The 20,344-nt window shown below is 43.6% G+C and overlaps 1 protein-coding gene across 1 annotated transcript in view; it reads right to left on the reverse strand.

The window, feature by feature from the left end:
* Positions 1-20,344, reverse strand: part of LOC138677399 (uncharacterized) — a 628,383-nt gene that overhangs the window by 464,033 nt on the left and 144,006 nt on the right. The window contains exons 6-7 of the mRNA XM_069767493.1: positions 17,735-18,034; positions 1,490-1,789 (exon numbers count right to left, since the gene is read on the reverse strand). Coding sequence (XP_069623594.1) covers positions 1,490-1,789; positions 17,735-18,034 — 600 coding nt within the window. The remainder of the gene's footprint in view (positions 1-1,489; positions 1,790-17,734; positions 18,035-20,344) is intronic.

The raw sequence follows: 20,344 nt of genomic DNA on the forward strand, positions 1-20,344 counted from the left end.
AAAGTCACTGAATCACAAGTCACACTTACCGCCGTCCACACTTATGCTCAGGTCACACTCAGTTAGCTGAAGATTTAAAGAATATTTTTTTTCTTTTTCCCCCCAGCTGCAATCCACTTTGCTGTTCAATGCTCTTCCAAAAAGGACTTGAGCCCCAAACAGCTGCCCCTTATAAACCCTTAATTATGAGCCCCCACCCTAAGTTAACCCCTTATGAATAAGCTACTCCCAATTCAGCAACTCACACCAATTCACACAGGTATTTGTTAAAGGCTTTCAAAGTACCTCTTCACTGAATCACAAGTCACACTTACACTCAGTAGTAATAAATCACTTGGCGCTCAAATGGTTTCTTTCAGATGAAAAAGTGAACATCCCATTTATTTGTGCATCCAGTTCAAAGATTATTTAAACGTTTTCGGTCAAATCACAAGACCTTCATCAGAAATATCTTTAACAAAACTGGAAGCATTGAACAATGGGGTATATGAGCCTAGGCAACCCGGAATGGAAAGCGCACCTGGAACGTCTCACGGATCCTGAAGGGAGAAGGAGGGCATGTATCCGCCGCTGCATATGGCGCTCATAGACGTCCGGTCCGTCGCGCTGTGTGGAGTAGTCCCGGGGACCATTTGAGTGCCAAGTGATGTATTACTATTGGATTGACCGGCTGGAAACCTGACTTGGGCACCACACAGGATCCTTGAGTGCCGTGTGTTTTGTCTTTATCCACACTTACACTCAGGTCACACTCAGCTCGTTCACAGTCGCTAAGCTGAAGATTTAAAGAATATTTTTTTTTTCTTTTTCCCCTCAGCTGCAATCCACTTTGCTGCTCAATGCACTTCCAAAAAGTGTCTTTGTTGTATTCTCTGCAGACGAGTCCTGGCTGGAAAAAGTTGTCATGTCGGTCTGGGCCAGATGGAAAAGATGGGAAAAGTGACAAATCCATCAGAAAGAACGTCAGTGGTAAGTCATTATCTGTAACTGTGCTGTGATCTATGTTCTGTAGGACTGGTATCTACCACTGACCATATGGCGGTAATATCCATGTTTGTCCTCATATAAAGATTATCTTCAGTAGCAGCGCGGTCATCTGCTGAGGTTCTCCTCCACTATTAGGGCGCATCACGAGTTATAATCAAGGTTACCTGGTTAGGGGCCCACTAAGAAGCTTTGCCCCCTATGGACCAAAACCCTAGCTACTCCTCTGCTTCACCTAATCCTATTATTAAAACTTTATTAGGAGCAGTAAGTTTTTCACATCAGTTTCCAGGAGTAGAGCAAACAGTTAACTACAGAAAGTGAAAAATTGCTGGAGTCATGGTCTCTGCTGCCCCTGCAGAATAAGTGCTCTCAGAAGGGATAGCAAAGCCTAGCAATAGATTCCCTTTAATACGGCATCTATACATACACTGCAGAATTATCTTCTTCATCCTTACACCTAACCTGCATCAATATGGAGTTTTGGATAGTAGTGAAGACTAACCCGTAAAGTACAATGTGTGGTCCTCACTCCTTGTCCTGTCCTTCATTTCCAAGTATTGAATAATGTCTTCATTGTGTTCTCGGAGAATCATATAAGCTTTATACTTTTCTGCATCTTCCCAGTGACTGATAATATCACACAGTTCTTTCATCTTGTCCTTGGATGTTGTCTTCTCCTTCAGACCATTGTACTCTTCCTCAGTCAGTAGATATTGGTCGTAGAGATCATGGAGAACTGGATCTACATGTCTTATCCATCTAATAAGATCTGACCGGTGATGGTCTATAAAGTGTAGAATGCCTGCAGTGTGAAGGAAGAATCAAGACAAAGGTAAAAATAGTTACATCTGGATTTCTCTATTTTTTCTGCTTCATATCATAGTAAAGTATTTGTCTGTGTTTTTTAGGGGATGACATGGATTTCGCCTCTTTATAATGCTGCCTATTTGGGGCTACAGCACGAAGCCCAATTTGTTCAAACCTGACATGTGATATTGACTCTAGAATGCTTTTCATTCCAAAATTACTCAAATAATTGTACTTTATTATTATATAAATTTCAGTTAATACATTTTGTATTTATGAAAATATATCATTTTAGACAATTTTTTCTAAAAATCGCAGTTTTTTTTAGTTAATTGCACCATGCAACAATTTTTTCAACTGAGAGTAAAACATGTGATTTATACTAAATTGAACTCGCCGATTCCAAATATAAACTCTGAATTTGCCTGACACATCTAGATTTTAAGTTATACTGTACATGCAAAGCCTATTCACTAATAATATTTATGCATTATATATTGAAAATATTCCAACAGACATGCCCGGACCTCTCCGCTCAAACCGGTGTAATGCAAGCTTGACAGAGTTCATTAAAGTGATATCAGTGATAGTGCGATCAGTTTTGAACCTTATGGGCCCATACTGTTACAGCAAGAAAAATGGACGAGAGCAATCTGCAAATAAATCAGATTTCACAAAAATCCCATCTTGTATAATACTTATGGGAATATGAAGAGATCCCGATGTAATAAGGTAAAAAATAACTTTTATTTAGTAATTCATAAAAAACAGTAAAACCAATTAAAAATGTAATTGGTTTTACTGTTTTTTATGTATTACTAAATAAAAGTTATGTTTTAACCTTACTACATTCGGGATCTCTTCATATTCCCATGATGAGTATTATACAAGATGAGATTTTTTGTGATATCGTGTGTAGAAGGGCCCCCCTAATTTTTGGACATATTGGTTGATATAAATAATTTGGATTACATGTTATTCTATGACTCCTTGCTCATCTGCAATATATTTCTCAGACTGAGAAAAAAAAATCAAAGCACGTTGCGATTTTCCTTGTATCTCAGATGAAACTCACCAATATAAGTAAATGGGTGCGAGAAAAAAAATGCACGGCATATGGACCGTGCTAATGTCATCTGATTTTTACATACCTGACTCCTTAAAAACCCAACATTTCATCAATCGTGCAAAATCACAGTGTGACCCAAATGAATAGAATAGATAGAATACATATATACACATAGAATAGGTAGATATAAAGATGTCAGTCACATATAGAATTAGTGCCCCTTACTGTTCATGGATTTCATTACTGAATAACTACATTTCTGAAAAAATGGCATGGGATCCCACAAAATTTTATTTACCAGCAGATGCAAAGCTGACAGCTGGGGCAGATATTTATAGCATGGGAAGGAGGTAATACCCTTCCCAGGCTATTAATATCAGCTCACAGCTGTATACTTAGCCTTTCCCAGTTATTAAAATGGGGACCCCCCAAGAAATGATGTTGAGTACCCCTATATTTATTAACCAGCATAGGCTAGGAAGACAGCTGCTGGCTGATATTAATAGACTAAGAAATGGCCATGGATATTGGCCCCTCCATGACTAAGAACACCTGCTCTCAGCTGCCCAAGAAAAGGAGCATTTCCAAGTTGTTCCATTTATGGCACTTACCCTCACTCTTTCCACTTGCCCTGGTGTGGTGGCAAATGGGGTGATAGTATTGGGGTTGATGTCAGCTTTGCATTGGCAAATGCATAAATCACTCACATATTTGTATCTATTATTTATGTCTTTTTCTATTATCTATCTATATTCTACTTCTCTCTTTCTATTATCTATCTATATCTATTTCTCTATTATCTCACTAGCAATCTACATCTATCTCTCTATTTCTATTATCTCTCTATATATTTCTATTTATTTCTATCGATCCAACTAAGATATATGTGTTGAAGAATTTTTCTGTTGAGAACTACGGTATAAAATGACAGAAAATTACTCTATGTAAAAGCGAATGTTAAAATTGCATGTTATTGGGGTGTCATTTGGATGTTAGGTGATATAAATCATTTTGTGTTCTCATTACACTCGCAGGACACTGACATTTCAGGAACAACATAGGACCAATTTATTTAAAGGTGGTTTCACACTTGCGTTGAGGAGGGCTGTGGATGGCAGCTTACGTCCTCCTTTCTTCCTCCGTGAAGCTCAAATCGCCACATGCGGACACATGAATTCTCATCTTAGAACCTTTCTTCTGAATGGCTTTAGGTTGATATTGAAACATAATACATTTTCTGTCCAGAATAACAGGATTTACAGCGATTTTGGACTACAATGCGGACACAAGGTTGACCCAAGTTTTTCCAATCTCTTTATTGGGAGATTCGAGTCCCTATCGCTGACTAAGTCTGGCATCTATTGCACACATATCAGATATCACCGGCGTTGTATCGATGACTTGTTCTTCATATGGTGCAGCACTGAATCTGAAGACTTTGCATTTGTTAATGAACTGAATGGTAATGATTGGGGAATAACTTTTACTGCGCACATTGCTAAAGATAAAATTATTCTTTAGATTTGGAGTTATTCCATATAAAAGAAATGATGAATAAAATCAATTATAAGCCTGTAGATGGCAACAGTTATTTAGATTTTTACAGCTCATATTTTACAAAATAGAGATAAAATATAGCTTGGAGTCAATTCCGCCTCATTAGGAGGAATTGTACATTGACTAAGAATTATGTGACTTAATCCAAATGATTAAAGACAAGGATTATAGAAAAAAGGTACCCCAAAGAAATTATAAAAACAGCTTTTGAGAAGAATCTAGAATTAACGCAAACTGAATGCCTTGGCGGTGGCAAAAAAATTGCCACTAAGTAGACAAGCAACACAGTTTGCTGGAAATAGAATTTCATTACCTCCTATAATAAGGGGAACCTATCAACCTAGAGAATTCTCAGGAAATATTAGTATCTCCTGAAAAAATGTCCGATCATGAAAGTTTTAGTTCCAACAAAACCACTCATCACATTTTGTAGGTGAATAACTTTTAGGCCGGGGTCACGCTAAAGAGAAATACGGACGTATGAGAGGCGCAAAAACTACGCATTGCACACGGACCAAAGATTCTCTACGGGGCAGCTCCTATCTGCCTTATATTTCTCGACTATATTTTATGGGCTGAGAAAATCGCAGCATGCTGCATTTGTCACCGTATTCCTCCAAAAATATGCCAATGCAAGTCTATGGGGGCGAGAAAAATACAGATTACACAAGGACCATCAGCGTGACTTGCGAGAAATACGCAGCGGTGTTCTATAGAAAAGTCAGCAATTCAGTGCGGTGTACAGTAAAATCATACTGACAGGTTAAAATAGAATAGCTAAAATAAATGTCTACACATAGTATAGAGGTATATATATATGTATTTCATACAGCGCTAGATAGCAAAAAAGCCAGTAATTTAATTATCGGCTTTTGCTTAACAATTCCCGAACACAACAGAATATGAGACATGGTTTACATACAGTAAACCATTGCATATCTGTTATACTTTTCTATATACCTCACTAATAATGTTAGTAGTGTTTGTGTGTAAAATTTGGTAGCTCTAGGTGTTAAATTTAAAGGGTTATTTCATGGAAAAAAGTGCCGTGGGCTCCCGCGCAATTTTCTCCGCCAGAGAGGGAAAGCCAGTGACTGAGGGCAGATATTAATAGCCTAGAGAGGGACAATGGTTATTGTCCACCCCTGGCTAAAAAAGTCTGCCCCCAGCCACCCCAGCCTTAGCCTCTCTCCCCCTGTGGCATTGGCATATGTGGTAACAAGAGGTTAATGTCACCTTGCTATTGTAAGGTGACATTAAGCTGTGTTAATAATGGAGAGGTGTCAATGAGACACCTATCTATTACTAATCCATTAGTAGGAAAGAGTTAAAAATACACACACACAAAGAATAAAGTATTTTATTTAAAGAAAGAAAGAAACACACAGGTTTTTAATATGTTTATTGTACGCTCAATCCAACCGAAGACCCTCCCTGTCCTGTAAAAAATTCCAAAATAAAAAAAGCAACAATATCCCATACCTGTCCGCCATACATTCATGTCCCATGCAGTAATCCATCTGAAGGGGTTAATTCATTTACAACCAGGAGCGGTGCTAATTCTGCTGATCCAGGCTGTAAAAGACTGGGGAATGAATGAAATGCAGGGGCGGAGCTTCGGTGACTAGCGGTGACATCACCAAAACTCTGCCCCCTGGCGGCTTGTACTCATATGAACTGTAGCGTGGGAAAGTTTCTGAATATTTTCCCAAGCTACAGTTCACATGTCTCATTGACACCTCTCCATTAGGGTTGAGCGACCTTGACCTTTTTAGAGTCGAGCCGTGTTTCGCGAAACCCGACTATCTTAGAAGTCGAGTCGAGTGGAATCGGCCGATTATCGCGAAAAGTCGGGTATCGCCCGAAACACGAAACCCAATGCAAGTCAATGGGGGAGTATAGTCGGCAGTGAGTGGAGGCCAGGAAAACACCTACACTGCCCATTTTAATGGCAAAAACATCCATTCTTGTTACTGAAGCTTGTCAATCGTAATTTAGCTTATAATAATTGGAAGGCATTTGAAATTGGGGGTCATTTGGCTAAAGTTGTGGGGGGTAGGGCTGGTTCAAGTAATTAGTGGGCCCAGGAAATCTGGAACACGTCACGGCAGTGGAGCAGGGAGAGGTAAGTATTTAAACTTTGCAAGTGCTGTGATCCTGAGCAAGCAGGGGGGGCCCACTAGTTGGCATTGGCACTGGCACAGGGCCCCTCAAAGTACAGCGGTGTGTTTGCACGGCGGGGGCGCCTCCCACCGGCAGCAACACTTTTGCGTACTATGAGAGGCCCTGTGCCAGTGACGTCGCCAACTAGTATTCCTCCCCCCACCTGATGAAGGAACCTGCACTTTCATCTGCACCTTCCTCTTTGTCCCCGTGTAAGGTGGTATGGTATGCGGGAAGAGGAACCTGACTTTCAGCAGGGTCACAATCTTGCTGTGTAGCGTGCACGGGGAATTTTGCGTTATGGGTCAATGTACCAGCAGACTCATCTATCACTGGCTGGGCAATGGGCAGGATGAGGAGGAAACACAGATATAGGCCCAAAGAATAAAGTTGGCTAAATGCAGTTCAAAATTGGTAACACATGACTAACCAGGGGGCATTGCAGTGGAGGACAACTGGAATGAGAGGCTGACACAGAGAGTAGGCCCAAATCAGTAAGTAGTCGAAATGCAGTTCAAAATTGGCAACCGCAGTAAACAGGCGGCACAGCTTTGTTCAGTGGAGGAGAATAGCAAGGAGTGGCAGACACCGATAGTAGGCCCCAACCCAACTAGTAGGCCAAATGCAGTCTAACATTAACAACTACTTAACGAGAGCCTGAAAATGGAATTTCAGGACAGGAAACCAGGAGAACAGCAAGGAGCGGCAGACACTGTTAGTAGGCCCCAAACCAACTAGTACGCCAAATGCAGTTGTTCCATTTAACAACTATTTAACAAGAGCCTGAAGATAGAAGCTCAGTAAAGGCAACCTGGAGAACACCTTGGAGCGGAAGACACCGTCTCTACACCCCAGACCCAACTTGTAGGCCTAATGCAGTGTAGTTTTCAACAACTACTAAACGAGAGTAGGAAGATCGAAGCAATGTGGACGAAACCTGGGGAACACCTTGGAGTGGAACACACCGTCTCTCTACACCCCATACCCAATTTGTAGGCCTAATGCAGTGTAGTTTGCAACAACTACTAAACGAGAGTAGGAAGATCGAAGCAATGTGGACGAAACCTGGGGAACACCTTGGAGTGTAACACGCCGTCTCTCTACACCCCATACCCAATTTGTAGGCCTAATGCAGTGTAGTGTGCAACAACTACTAAACGAGAGTAGGAAGATCGAAGCAATGTGGACGAAACCTGGGGAACACCTTGGAGTGTAACACACCGTCTCTCTACACCCCATACCCAATTTGTAGGCCTAATGCAGTGTAGTTTGCAACAACTACTAAACGAGAGTAGGAAGATCGAAGCAATGTGGACGAAACCTGGGGAACACCTTGGAGTGTAACACACCGTCTCTCTACACCCCATACCCAATTTGTAGGCCTAATGCAGTGTAGTTTGCAACAACTACTAAACGAGAGTAGGAAGATCGAAGCAATGTGGACGAAACCTGGGGAACACCTTGGAGTGTAACACACCGTCTCTCTACACCCTATACCCAATTTGTAGGCCTAATGCAGTGTAGTTTGCAACAACTACTAAACGAGAGTCGGAAGACCAAAGCAATGGAGAGGAAACCTGGGGAACAGCTTGGAGTGGAACACACCGTCTCTACACCCCATACCCAATTTGTAGGCCTAATGCAGTGTAGTTTGCAACAACTACTAAACGAGAGTCGGAAGACCAAAGCAATGGAGAGGAAACCTGGGGAACACCTTGGAGTGGAACACACCGTCTCTCTACACCCCATATCCAATTTGTAGGCCTAATGCAGTGTAGTTTGCAACAACTACTAAACGAGAGTAGGAAGATCGAAAAAATGGAGAGGAAACCTGGGGAACACCTTGGGGTGGCAGACACCGTTAGTAGGCCCTACCAAAGTAGTAGCCCCAATGCAGTTTTAAAATTCCTAGAGGCTGAAAACAAGACTATTGATGCTCTGCTTTTTTCAAAGGAGGACAGCTGTATTAAGTGGCGCAGACAGACACAGGTAGTAGGCCTTAAACCAAAAATGTGGCTCACTGCAGCTTAAAAAAGGTTACAGGGGTACACAGGCAGCATTGCTCTGGGCAGTGGAGGACAATTTCAATAGTGGACCGCAGACAGACTTTGTACGCCTAATATTAAAAAAAAGGATGCTCTATGCAATTAAAAATCAGTTCCAAGGGTCCACGGGCAGCAGTGGTGTGGTCAGTGGACGAGTATTGGAAGGAGGGACCGCAGACAGGCGTAGTAGCCCTAACATAACAAAATTAGGTTGTAGGCACTTTAAAATTGGTTCCAGGGGTACACGTGCAGCAGTGGTGTGGTCAGCGGAGGACAATTTGAATTAAGGACTGCAGACAGACTTTGTAGGCTGTCCCCTGTGGACCATGCATCCAACACATTAACCCAGTGCGCCGTAATGGACACGTAACTTTTTGTGGACATGTCTACTGCGCAAATTTTTGCCTGTAGGACATTATTGCAAGAGAGCTTGGCTGAGTAGATTACACAAGAAGGAAAACACACAGCAAGTCAGCCGGATCTAGGAGCAACATGGCAGATGTGACAACCTACATGGTGAGCTGCAGCATGTGCTACATGTTCACAGATCGACCAGAAGAAGAATCCAATTTCACCTGTCAGAAGTGTAGACTAGTGGCCCTTTTAGAAGAAAAGGTGCGGGGTCTGGAAGAAAGAATAGCAACTTTGAAACTCATCAAAGAGAATGAAGACTTTCTAGACAGAACAGAAGCATCTCTACTGGTCACAGAAGGTGCAAAAAGTGTCAGAGAACCTCCAAAAGCAGATGAGTGGAAGCATGTGACCAAAAGAAGCAAGAAGACCATGGAGAAATCACCAACCACACAACTGAAGAACCGATATCAAATCTTTGTAGAGGATGAAGATGGCACACCTAAGAATGAAGCAATACCAGCAAGCAAAAAAGAAAAGGGCACACAGCAACAAGTGACAGCAAAAAGTACAGCCAAGAAGCAACGAAGAGTGGTGGTGGTGGGAGACTCACTACTGAGAGGCACCGAAGCAGCCATCTGCAGACCGGACATAACTGCAAGAGAAGTATGCTGCCTTCCAGGTGCGATGATCAAGGATGTGACCGATAGGATACCAAAGCTCTTCAGCTCCAAGGACGTCCACCCATTTCTTCTGATACATGTTGGCACCAATGACACGGCAAGGAAGGACCTACCGACAATCTGCAAGGACTTTGAAGAGTTGGGGAAGAAAGTAAAGGAACTGGATGCACAGGTAGTTTTTTCTTCTATCCTTCCAGTAGACGGGCATGGCACCAGGAGATGGAACAGGATCCTTGATGCAAACAACTGGCTAAGACGATGGTGCAGACAACAAGGATTTGGATTCCTGGACCACGGTGTGAATTACTGGTATGATGGACTCCTCGCCAGAGACGGACTACACCTCAACAAACTTGGGAAACACACATTCGCCAGAAGACTCGCTACACTCATCAGGAGGGCGTTAAACTAGAAGAAGAGGGGACGGGAAGAAAAACATTAGACTCGAACAAAGACGACCCAGTAAAACATACTCAGAAGGGAGGTAAGAACATTTCTAAAACAATCCACAGTGAGGAGATTGGAACAAAACAAAATCCTCTAAACTGCATGCTCGCAAACGCCAGAAGCCTGACAAACAAGATGGAAGAACTAGAAGCAGAAATATCTACAGGTAACTTTGACATAGTGGGAATAACCGAGACATGGTTAGATGAAAGCTATGACTGGGCAGTTAACTTACAGGGTTACAGTCTGTTTAGAAAGGATCGTAAAAATCGGAGAGGAGGAGGGGTTTGTCTCTATGTAAAGTCTTGTCTAAAGTCCACTTTAAGGGAGGATATTAGCGAAGGGAATGAGGATGTCGAGTCCATATGGGTTGAAATTCATGGAGGGAAAAATGGTAACAAAATTCTCATTGGGGTCTGTTACAAACCCCCAAATATAACAGAAAGCATGGAAAGTCTACTTCTAAAGCAGATAGATGAAGCTGCAACCCATAATGAGGTCCTGGTTATGGGGGACTTTAACTACCCGGATATTAACTGGGAAACAGAAACCTGTGAAACCCATAAAGGCAACAGGTTTCTGCTAATAACCAAGAAAAATTATCTTTCACAATTGGTGCAGAATCCAACCAGAGGAGCAGCACTTTTAGACCTAATACTATCTAATAGACCTGACAGAATAACAAATCTGCAGGTGGTTGGGCATTTAGGAAATAGCGACCACAATATTGTGCAGTTTCACCTGTCTTTCACTAGGGGGACTTGTCAGGGAGTCACAAAAACATTGAACTTTAGGAATAATAATAAATAATAATAATTTTATTTATATAGCGCCAACATATTCCGCAGCGCTTTACAAATTATAGAGGGGACTTGTACAGACAATAAACATTACAGCATAACAGAAATACAGTTCAAAACAGATACCAGGAGGAGTGAGGGCCCTGCTCGCAAGCTTACAAACTATGAGGAAAAGGGGAGACACGAAAGGTGGATGGTAACAATTGCTTTAGTTATTCGGACCGGCCATAGTGTAAGGCTCAGGTGTTCATGTAAAGCTGCATGAACCAGTTACCTGCCTAAGTATGTAGCAGTACAGACACAGAGGGCTAATACTGCATAAAGTGTATGAGAACATGATGCGAGGAACCTTTTTTTTTTTTTTTTTTTTTATTATAAATAGGCCACACAGGGATCGTTAGGTTAATGCATTGAGGCGGTAGGCCAGTCTGAACAAATGAGTTTTTAGGGCACGCTTAAAACTGTGGGGATTGGGGATTAATCGTATTAACCTAGGTAGTGCATTCCACAGAATCGGCGCAGCACGTGTAAAGTCTTGGAGACGGGAGTGGGAGGTTCTGATTATTGAGGATGCTAACCTGAGGTCATTAGCGGAGCGGAGGGCACGGGTAGGGTGGTAGACTGATACCAGGGAGGAGATGTAGGGTGGTGTTGAGCCATGGAGTGCTTTGTGGATGAGGGTAGTAGTTTTGTACTGGATTCTGGAGTGGATGGGTAGCCAGTGTAATGACTGGCACAGGGTAGAGGCATCGGTGTAACGGTTGGTGAGGAATATGATCCTGGCTGCAGCATTCAGGACAGATTGGAGCGGGGAGAGTTTTGCAAGAGGGAGACCGATTAGTAGAGAGTTACAATAGTCCAGACGAGAATGAATAAGTGAAACAGTCAGAGTTTTTGCAGAGTCGAAATTAAGAAAAGGGCGAATTCTAGAAATGTTTTTGAGATGCAGGTAAGAAGAGCGAGCCAGTGATCGGATGTAGGGGGTGAATGAAAGGTCAGAATCAAGGATGACCCCAAGGCAGCGTGCATGTTGCTTTGGAGTAATGGTGGAACCGCACACGGAGATGGCAATGTCAGGCAAAGGTAGGTTAGTAGAGGGAGAGAACACGAGGAGTTCAGTTTTTGACAGGTTTAGTTTCAGATAGAGGGAGGACATGATGTTAGAGACAGCGGTAAGACAATCACTGGTGTTTTCTAAAAAGGTCGGTGTGATATCGGGAGCAGAAGTGTATAATTGGGTGTCGTCAGCATAGAGATGGTACTGGAAACCAAATCTACTGATTGTTTGTCCAATAGGGGCAGTATACAACGAGAAGAGAAGGGGGCCTAGGACTGATCCTTGAGGAACCCCAACAGTAAGGGGAAGGTGAGAGGAGGAGGAACCAGCAAAACATACAGTGAAGGATCGGTCAGAGAGATAGGAGGAGAACCAGGAGAGAACGGTGTCTCCTTAGGAAGGCAAAGTTTGAACAGCTTAGAGATGCCCTTAATCTGGTAGACTGGGACAATATCCTCAGAAATGAGAATACAGATAATAAATGGGAAATGTTTAAGAACATCCTAAATAGGCAGTGTAAGCGGTTTATACCTTGTGGGAATAAAAGGACTAGAAATAGGAAAAACCCAATGTGGCTAAACAAAGAAGTAAAACAGGCAATTAACAGTAAAAAGAAAGCATTTGCACTACTAAGGCAGGATGGCACCATTGAAGCTCTAAAAAACTATAGGGAGAAAAATACTTTATCTAAAAAACTAATTAAAGCTGCCAAAAAGGAAACAGAGAAGCACATTGCTAAGGAGAGTAAAACTAATCCCAAACTGTTCTTCAACTATATCAATAGTAAAAGAATAAAAACTGAAAATGTAGGCCCCTTAAAAAATAGTGAGGAAAGAATGGTTGTAGATGACGAGGAAAAAGCTAACATATTAAACACCTTCTTCTCCATGGTATTCACGGTGGAAAATGAAATGCTAGGTGAAATCCCAAGAAACAATGAAAACCCTATATTAAGGGTCACCAATCTAACCCAAGAAGAGGTGCGAAACCGGCTAAATAAGATTAAAATAGATAAATCTCCGGGTCCGGATGGCATACACCCACGAGTACTAAGAGAACTAAGTAATGTAATAGATAAACCATTATTTCTTATTTTTAGGGACTCTATAGCGACAGGGTCTGTTCCGCAGGACTGGCGCATAGCAAATGTGGTGCCAATATTCAAAAAGGGCTCTAAAAGTGAACCTGGAAATTATAGGCCAGTAAGTCTAACCTCTATTGTTGGTAAAATATTTGAAGGGTTTCTGAGGGATGTTATTCTGGATTATCTCAATGAGAATAACTGTTTAACTCCATATCAGCATGGGTTTATGAGAAATCGCTCCTGTCAAACCAATCTAATCAGTTTTTATGAAGAGGTAAGCTATAGGCTGGACCACGGTGAGTCATTGGACGTGGTATATCTCGATTTTTCCAAAGCGTTTGATACCGTGCCGCACAAGAGGTTGGTACACAAAATGAGAATGCTTGGTCTGGGGGAAAATGTGTGTAAATGGGTTAGTAACTGGCTTAGTGATAGAAAGCAGAGGGTGGTTATAAATGGTATAGTCTCTAACTGGGTCGCTGTGACCAGTGGGGTACCGCAGGGGTCAGTATTGGGACCTGTTCTCTTCAACATATTCATTAATGATCTGGTAGAAGGTTTACACAGTAAAATATCGATATTTGCAGATGATACAAAACTATGTAAAGCAGTTAATACAAGAGAAGATAGTATTCTGCTACAGATGGATCTGGATAAGTTGGAAACTTGGGCTGAAAGGTGGCAGATGAGGTTTAACAATGATAAATGTAAGGTTATACACATGGGAAGAGGGAATCAATATCACCATTACACACTGAATGGGAAACCACTGGGTAAATCTGACAGGGAGAAGGACTTGGGGATCCTAGTTAATGATAAACTTACCTGGAGCAGCCAGTGCCAGGCAGCAGCTGCCAAGGCAAACAGGATCATGGGGTGCATTAAAAGAGGTCTGGATACACATGATGAGAGCATTATACTGCCTCTGTACAAATCCCTAGTTAGACCGCACATGGAGTACTGTGTCCAGTTTTGGGCACCGGTGCTCAGGAAGGATATAATGGAACTAGAGAGAGTACAAAGGAGGGCAACAAAATTAATGAAGGGGATGGGAGAACTACAATACCCAGATAGATTAGCGAAATTAGGATTATTTAGTCTAGAAAAAAGACGACTGAGGGGCGATCTAATAACCATGTATAAGTATATAAGGGGACAATACAAATATCTCGCTGAGGATCTGTTTATACCAAGGAAGGTGACCGGCACAAGGGGGCATTCTTTGCGTCTGGAGGAGAGAAGGTTTTTCCACCAACATAGAAGAGGATTCTTTACTGTTAGGGCAGTGAGAATCTGGAATTGCTTGCCTGAGGAGGTGGTGATGGCGAACTCAGTCGAGGGGTTCAAGAGAGGCCTGGATGTCTTCCTGGAGCAGAACAATATTGTATCATACAATTATTAGGTTCTGTAGAAGGACGTAGATCTGGGTATTTATTATAATGGAATATAGGCTGAACTGGATGGACAAATGTCTTTTTTCGGCCTTACTAACTATGTTACTATGTTACTATGTTACTATGGAGGTGGATGCCTCTTCCCTTGGTGCTAGAGCACCAAGCATCCTTGCTTCTTCTTCTCCAAGACCTTCATACCGGCAGAGAAGAATTTTTCCATCATGGACACGGAGCTGCTAGCCATGAAGTTGGCCTTTTCGGAGTGGAGACATCTTCTGGAGGGGGCTCCCTACCCCTTCCAAATATTTACCGACCACAAAAATTTGGTGCACTTACAATCCACCCAGCGGCTAAAGTCTTGCCAGGCAAGATGGTCCCTGTTCTTCTCCCGGTTCCACTTTACCCTCCATTTTTTCTCAGGGGAGAAGAACACTTGGGCCGACACTCTCTCCTGCTCCTTTGTGTCATCAGAGGAGGAGGAGGAGGAGCCTCGGCTTATTGTCCCTTTGGAGAGCCCGAGAACTGTGGCTCAGGTTTCTCTAGAGTCTGTGCCCGCAGGCAAGACTTTCGTTCCATCTAACTTACGACCGGAGGTTTTCTGTTGGGCTCACTCGTCCAGGGTGGGTGGACATTTTGGCACCAAGAGGACATTAGAGTTTCAGGCGAGGATGTACTGGTGGCTGCATATGGCCCGTCACATCTGGGACTGTATTCGGGTGTGTTTCTCCTGCGCCAAGAATTGGTCTCCTCGGCAACGTCCTGCTGGGCTACGGCCTGTTGGGTGGCAGACAGGCCCTGGAAGATGGTCGGGATGGACTTGTTGGTGGGCTTACCCAAGTCTCGTAGCTGCAACATTATCTGGGTAGTCACTGACCATTTTTCTAAAATGGTACACTTGGTTCCGCTTCCACGGTTACCTTCTGCACGGGCCTTGGCGGCGTTGTTCATTAAACATGTTTTAAGACTACATGGCATGCCAGACAAAATTGTCAGTGACGGGGTCCCCAGTTTGCGTCTTGGTTCTGGAGAGAGCTCTGTTGTTTACTCAGCATTGAGCTGAATCTCACTTCTGCGTACCACCTCGAGACGAATGGGTTGGTGGAGAGGGCCAACCAGACTCTGGTCACATACCTGTGACATTTTGACTCCGCCAGGTAGGATGACTGGGCATCTTTGCTACCATGGGCAGAGTTTGCATTGAACAGCGCCGTAGCCGACTCCAACAGGCAGACTACATTCCTCCTTAACTACGGGCAGCATCTGCGTGTCACTGTGCCCATGCATCCATATCACCCATCGATTCTAGGGTGGCAGACTGGGCGGTGGAGGCACGTGACATTTGGGACCGCACACAGGATGCCATCCGGGCCTCCAAGGAGAGAATGAGGGTTTCTGCCAATGCACATTGGTGCCCCGGTCCGACATTTGCTCCTGGCGACTTAGTGTGGCTCTTCGCCCGTAACAACAGGCTACAAGTTGAGTCCTCTAAGTTTGCACCTCGCTACATAGTCCACTTCAAGATCCTGGAACAAGTCAATCATGTGTTCTATCGGTTGGCCCTTCCTCCACGCCTATCACCGATATCTTTCATGTGTCCCTCCTAAAAGCCGTTCACATGTCCTGGTTTTCCGAATCATCTGCCAGGACATCGGGCTCTTCGACGGACGATTGCGAGGTGAATACTATCATGGGGTGTAAGGTGGTACGTGGCAAAAAAAATTCTATCTGGTGGATTGGAAGGGTCATGGCTCGGAGGACAGGACCTGGGAGCCTGTTGAGCACATTCGCGCTCCGCTGCTTATTGCAGCCTTTGAGCATAGTGAGGATCAAGGGGGAGGGGGCTCTAGGAGGCAGGTAATGTTAGGAGTCGAGTTCCCGCTGCAGAACAGGGGAATCTGGAACCATGTCCGCTGCAGTCCCCCATTCTCCTGCAGCCGCAGTGGAGCCTTCTCAGCAGAGACGTTGGTCCCAGCATCTGGCTCAAGCTGATACTGTGTGCTTAGTTACTGCAGCCTTTCCTGGCTCTACATTTGTAGCAAGTACTGATCGGCAGCGAGCAGGCGATTCAGGGACTAAGTCCTGCTTTTCCCATACTGAGCACCCCCACAGGACGACCTCCCATTGGAGGTCGGGAGTCACATGCTCAGGTCCTGTATCAGCTCCTATTGGACCACTAGGAAGGTCCTTGAGTACTACAGCTATAAAAGGTTTGCATGGCAGCACGGCCATGGGCTAGTATAGAATTGATAGGTGTGTGTGTAGATGAATGTCTGTCGATGGATGAAAGCTCCTTAATCATTCCCATTCCTTGTGTTGATGACTGCTCGCGAATGGTGGAAGCTACCTAGCGCCCGGCAGGGCTACCTGCACACTAAGCACACGTTTCAGTATCTATCTGCAGTGCCTGTCTTTATGGCACCATGTGCAATCAGTATGCTTTCCAGACAACCGGTCAGAGTAGAGTGGGAATTCCCGCTTGGACTCAGCATCTCACTCAGGGCGTCCTCAGGCGCGGGCTTAAAAGCCACCGAGGGTCAGAGCGAGTCCAATCACCAGTTTAGTGGGGGTGATTCATAGGGATCCCACTAGTGTCTTTCAGCTGCACCCTGTGACTGCTAACAGGGCGCAGCGTAATTACGGCGACTCTGTGAAGCAACAGAGTTCGCTTCCATTCACACTGGGTGAGGTCTAAATCACGTGTGAGCAAGCGTCCATCTGACATTACTCAGCAGCAGGTACCATCTCTGCACAGTGGACCCCGGACTGTGAACGCACCTCATATTCTTTAATATTATTATTTGGTGCGTTCCGCCAGTCCTAACAATATGCTGTTTCTAATATGAAGCTAGCTAGAGCCCGATGCTTCTAATGTATGAATATATTTGTCTCATATCCTCCTGTCTGTGAATAAGAATATCAGGCTTATTTGCACCATAATTTATATCAATTTCAGTCCCAAATTATAGTAGTCCTGTTGGCTCATAGGAGACCTCCACTCCTCATACTGTAGTAATCTTCACCTAATCCTAATATTAAAACTTTATTAGGAGCAGTAAGTTTTTCACATCAGTTTTCAGGAGTAGAGCAAACATTTAACTACAGAAAGTGAAAAATCGCTGGAGTCATGGTCTCTGCTGCCCCTGCAGAATAAGCGCTCTCAGAAGGGATAGCAAAGCCTAGCAATAGATTCCCTTTAATACGCCATCTATACATACACTGCAGAATTATCTTCTTCATCCTTACACCTAACCTGCATCAATATGGAGTTTTGGATAGTAGTGAATACTAACCCTTAAAGTACAATGTGTGGTCCTCACTACTTGTCCTGTCCTTCATTTCCAAGTATTGAATAATGGCTTCATTGTGTTCTCGGAGAATCATATAAGCTTTATACTTTTCTGCATCTTCCCAGTGACTGATAATATCACACAGTTCTTTCATCTTGTCCTTGGATGTTGTCTTCTCCTTCAGACCATTGTACTGTTCCTCAGTCAGTAGATATTCGTCATGGAGATCATGGAGAACTGGATCTACATGTCTTATCCATCTAATAAGATCGGACCGGTGATGGTCTATAAAGTGTAGAATGCCTGCAGTGTGAAGGAAGAATCAAGACAAAGGTAAAAATAGTTACATCTGGATTTCTCTATTTTTTCTGCTTACATAGTAAAGCCTTCATCTGTGTTTTAGGTGATGACATGGATTTCACCCCTTTATAATGCTGCCTATTTTGGACTACAGTACGAAGCCCAATTTGTTCAAACCTGACATGTAATTTTGTATCTAGAATGCTTTTCTTTCCAAAATTATTCAAAGAATTGTACTTTATTATTATATAAATTTCAGTTAATGCATTTTGTATTTATGAAAATACTAGATGGTTGCCTGATTCTAGCGCAACGGGTATTCTAGAATATGTATGTAGTTTATTTAGGAAGATTTCAGAATAATGCAATCAATACACAGGATTCGACCAATCAGTGAAGGCAGCGTCAGCTGCAGGTTTTTGAGGGCCCCGGGCGAAAGAGTCGCACAGCTCACTTAGCATATAACACAGCCCACGTAGTATATAGCACAGCCACGTAGTATATAGCAGCCACGTAGTATATAGCAGCCACGTAGTATAAAGCACAGCCATGTAGTATATAGCACAGCTATGTAGTATATAACACAGCCACGTAGTATATAGCACAGACACATAGTATATAGTAGCTATGTAGTGTATAGCACAGACACATAGTATATAGCACAGGCACGTAGTATGTAACACAGCCCATGCAGTAGATAAAACAGCCATGTAGTATATAGCACAGCCAGGCTAAACTATTCAAATCCAGCTAAACCAACAGTCCTTCTAAGGACTTATTCAGGAGTATATAGGCTGCAGTGTTAGGTAGGCAGGGGAGTGTACGTTGCTCTATATGCAGCACCCCAGGATCCTGGTCGTTGCAGTAATGTCAATCTTCCACCAGGGGGAGTGATGTTGCATCAGCAATAAAGGAAATCACTTTACCAGGTATCACAAACCACACAACACACTTCACATTCCAGTCCACCAGGGGGAGCCATGCTCCTATTTATTAGGGCACTTCTCACAATTAGGTAAAACTCATGGTCTGGATAGGAAGTGAGGCAGAAGCAAGCTGGGTTTCACCCAGTGAGCAGCTATCTGAGCTCCACTCAGGTAGTGGATCCCTGACAGGGGTGGGATCCTGTCAGAGGCCTAGAGAGAAGGCCACGGAGCTGCGACTGCCTATCGATGCGGCAGCATCCTGAGAAAGAGACATTGAAGGAGAATTGTATTGTAGAGGGTGAGAAATGAAGTCATAGCAAAAGGAGAGGAAATCAGAAGGAGTTCTGCCCTGCAACAGGCTGCCTCCTTCTGAGGCGCAGAATCCTGTGGCAGGAACACCGAGGGTGCAATCGACTCCTTGCCTTTCTCTAGAGACCGGTAGGACAGTTAATTGCACATTGCTGATCCGCACATATACCCAGGAGGCATGGTGGCAACTATGGGAGGCCGGGGCGTGCTACAGTTCCTATAAAAAGCCTCAAGCCACCAGTCATACGGGTTTGTCCCAGGGATTCAAGCTTGAAGAGGCTAATTTGCATATTCCAGGTGCCTTCTGGGAAAAGCAAGGAGTCTCCCTAAGCTAGAAGATCGTTGGGTACAGCCGGGACCAGCTGCTTGGAAAGCATCACCAAACCAGGGATTCAAGCTTGAAGAGGCTAATTTGCATATTCCAGGTGCCTTCTGGGAAAAGCAAGGAGTCTCCCTAAGCTAGAAGATCGTTGGGTACAGCCGGGACCAGCTGCTTGGAAAGCATCACCAAACCAGGGATTCAAGCTTGAAGAGGCTAATTTGCATATTCCAGGTGCCTTCTGGGAAAAGCAAGGAGTCTCCCTAAGCTAGAAGATCGTTGGGTACAGCCGGGACCAGCTGCTTGGAAAGCATCACCATTTTGCCTATAGGACATTATTGCAAGAGAGCTTGGCTGAGTAGATTATACAAGAAGGAAAGCACACAGCAAGTCAGCAGGATCTAGGAGCAACATGGCAGATGTGACAACCTACATGGTGAGCTGCAGCATGTGCTACATGTTCACAGATCGACCAGAAGAAGAATCAAATTTTACCTGTCAGAAGTGTAGACTAGTGGCCCTTTTAGAAGAAAAGGTGCGGGGTCTGGAAGAAAGAATAGCAACTTTGAAACTCATCAAAGAGAATGAAGACTTTCTAGACAGAACAGAAGCATCTCTACTGGTCACAGAAGGTGAAAAAAGTGTCAGAGAACCTCCAAAAGCAGATGAGTGGAAGCATGTGACCAAAAGAAGCAAGAAGACCATGGAGAAATCACCAACCACACAACTGAAGAACCGATATCAAATCTTTGTAGAGGA

This window comes from Ranitomeya imitator, chromosome 4, assembly GCF_032444005.1.
Source record: "Ranitomeya imitator isolate aRanImi1 chromosome 4, aRanImi1.pri, whole genome shotgun sequence".
In the NCBI taxonomy this organism is placed as follows: Eukaryota; Metazoa; Chordata; class Amphibia; order Anura; family Dendrobatidae; genus Ranitomeya; species Ranitomeya imitator.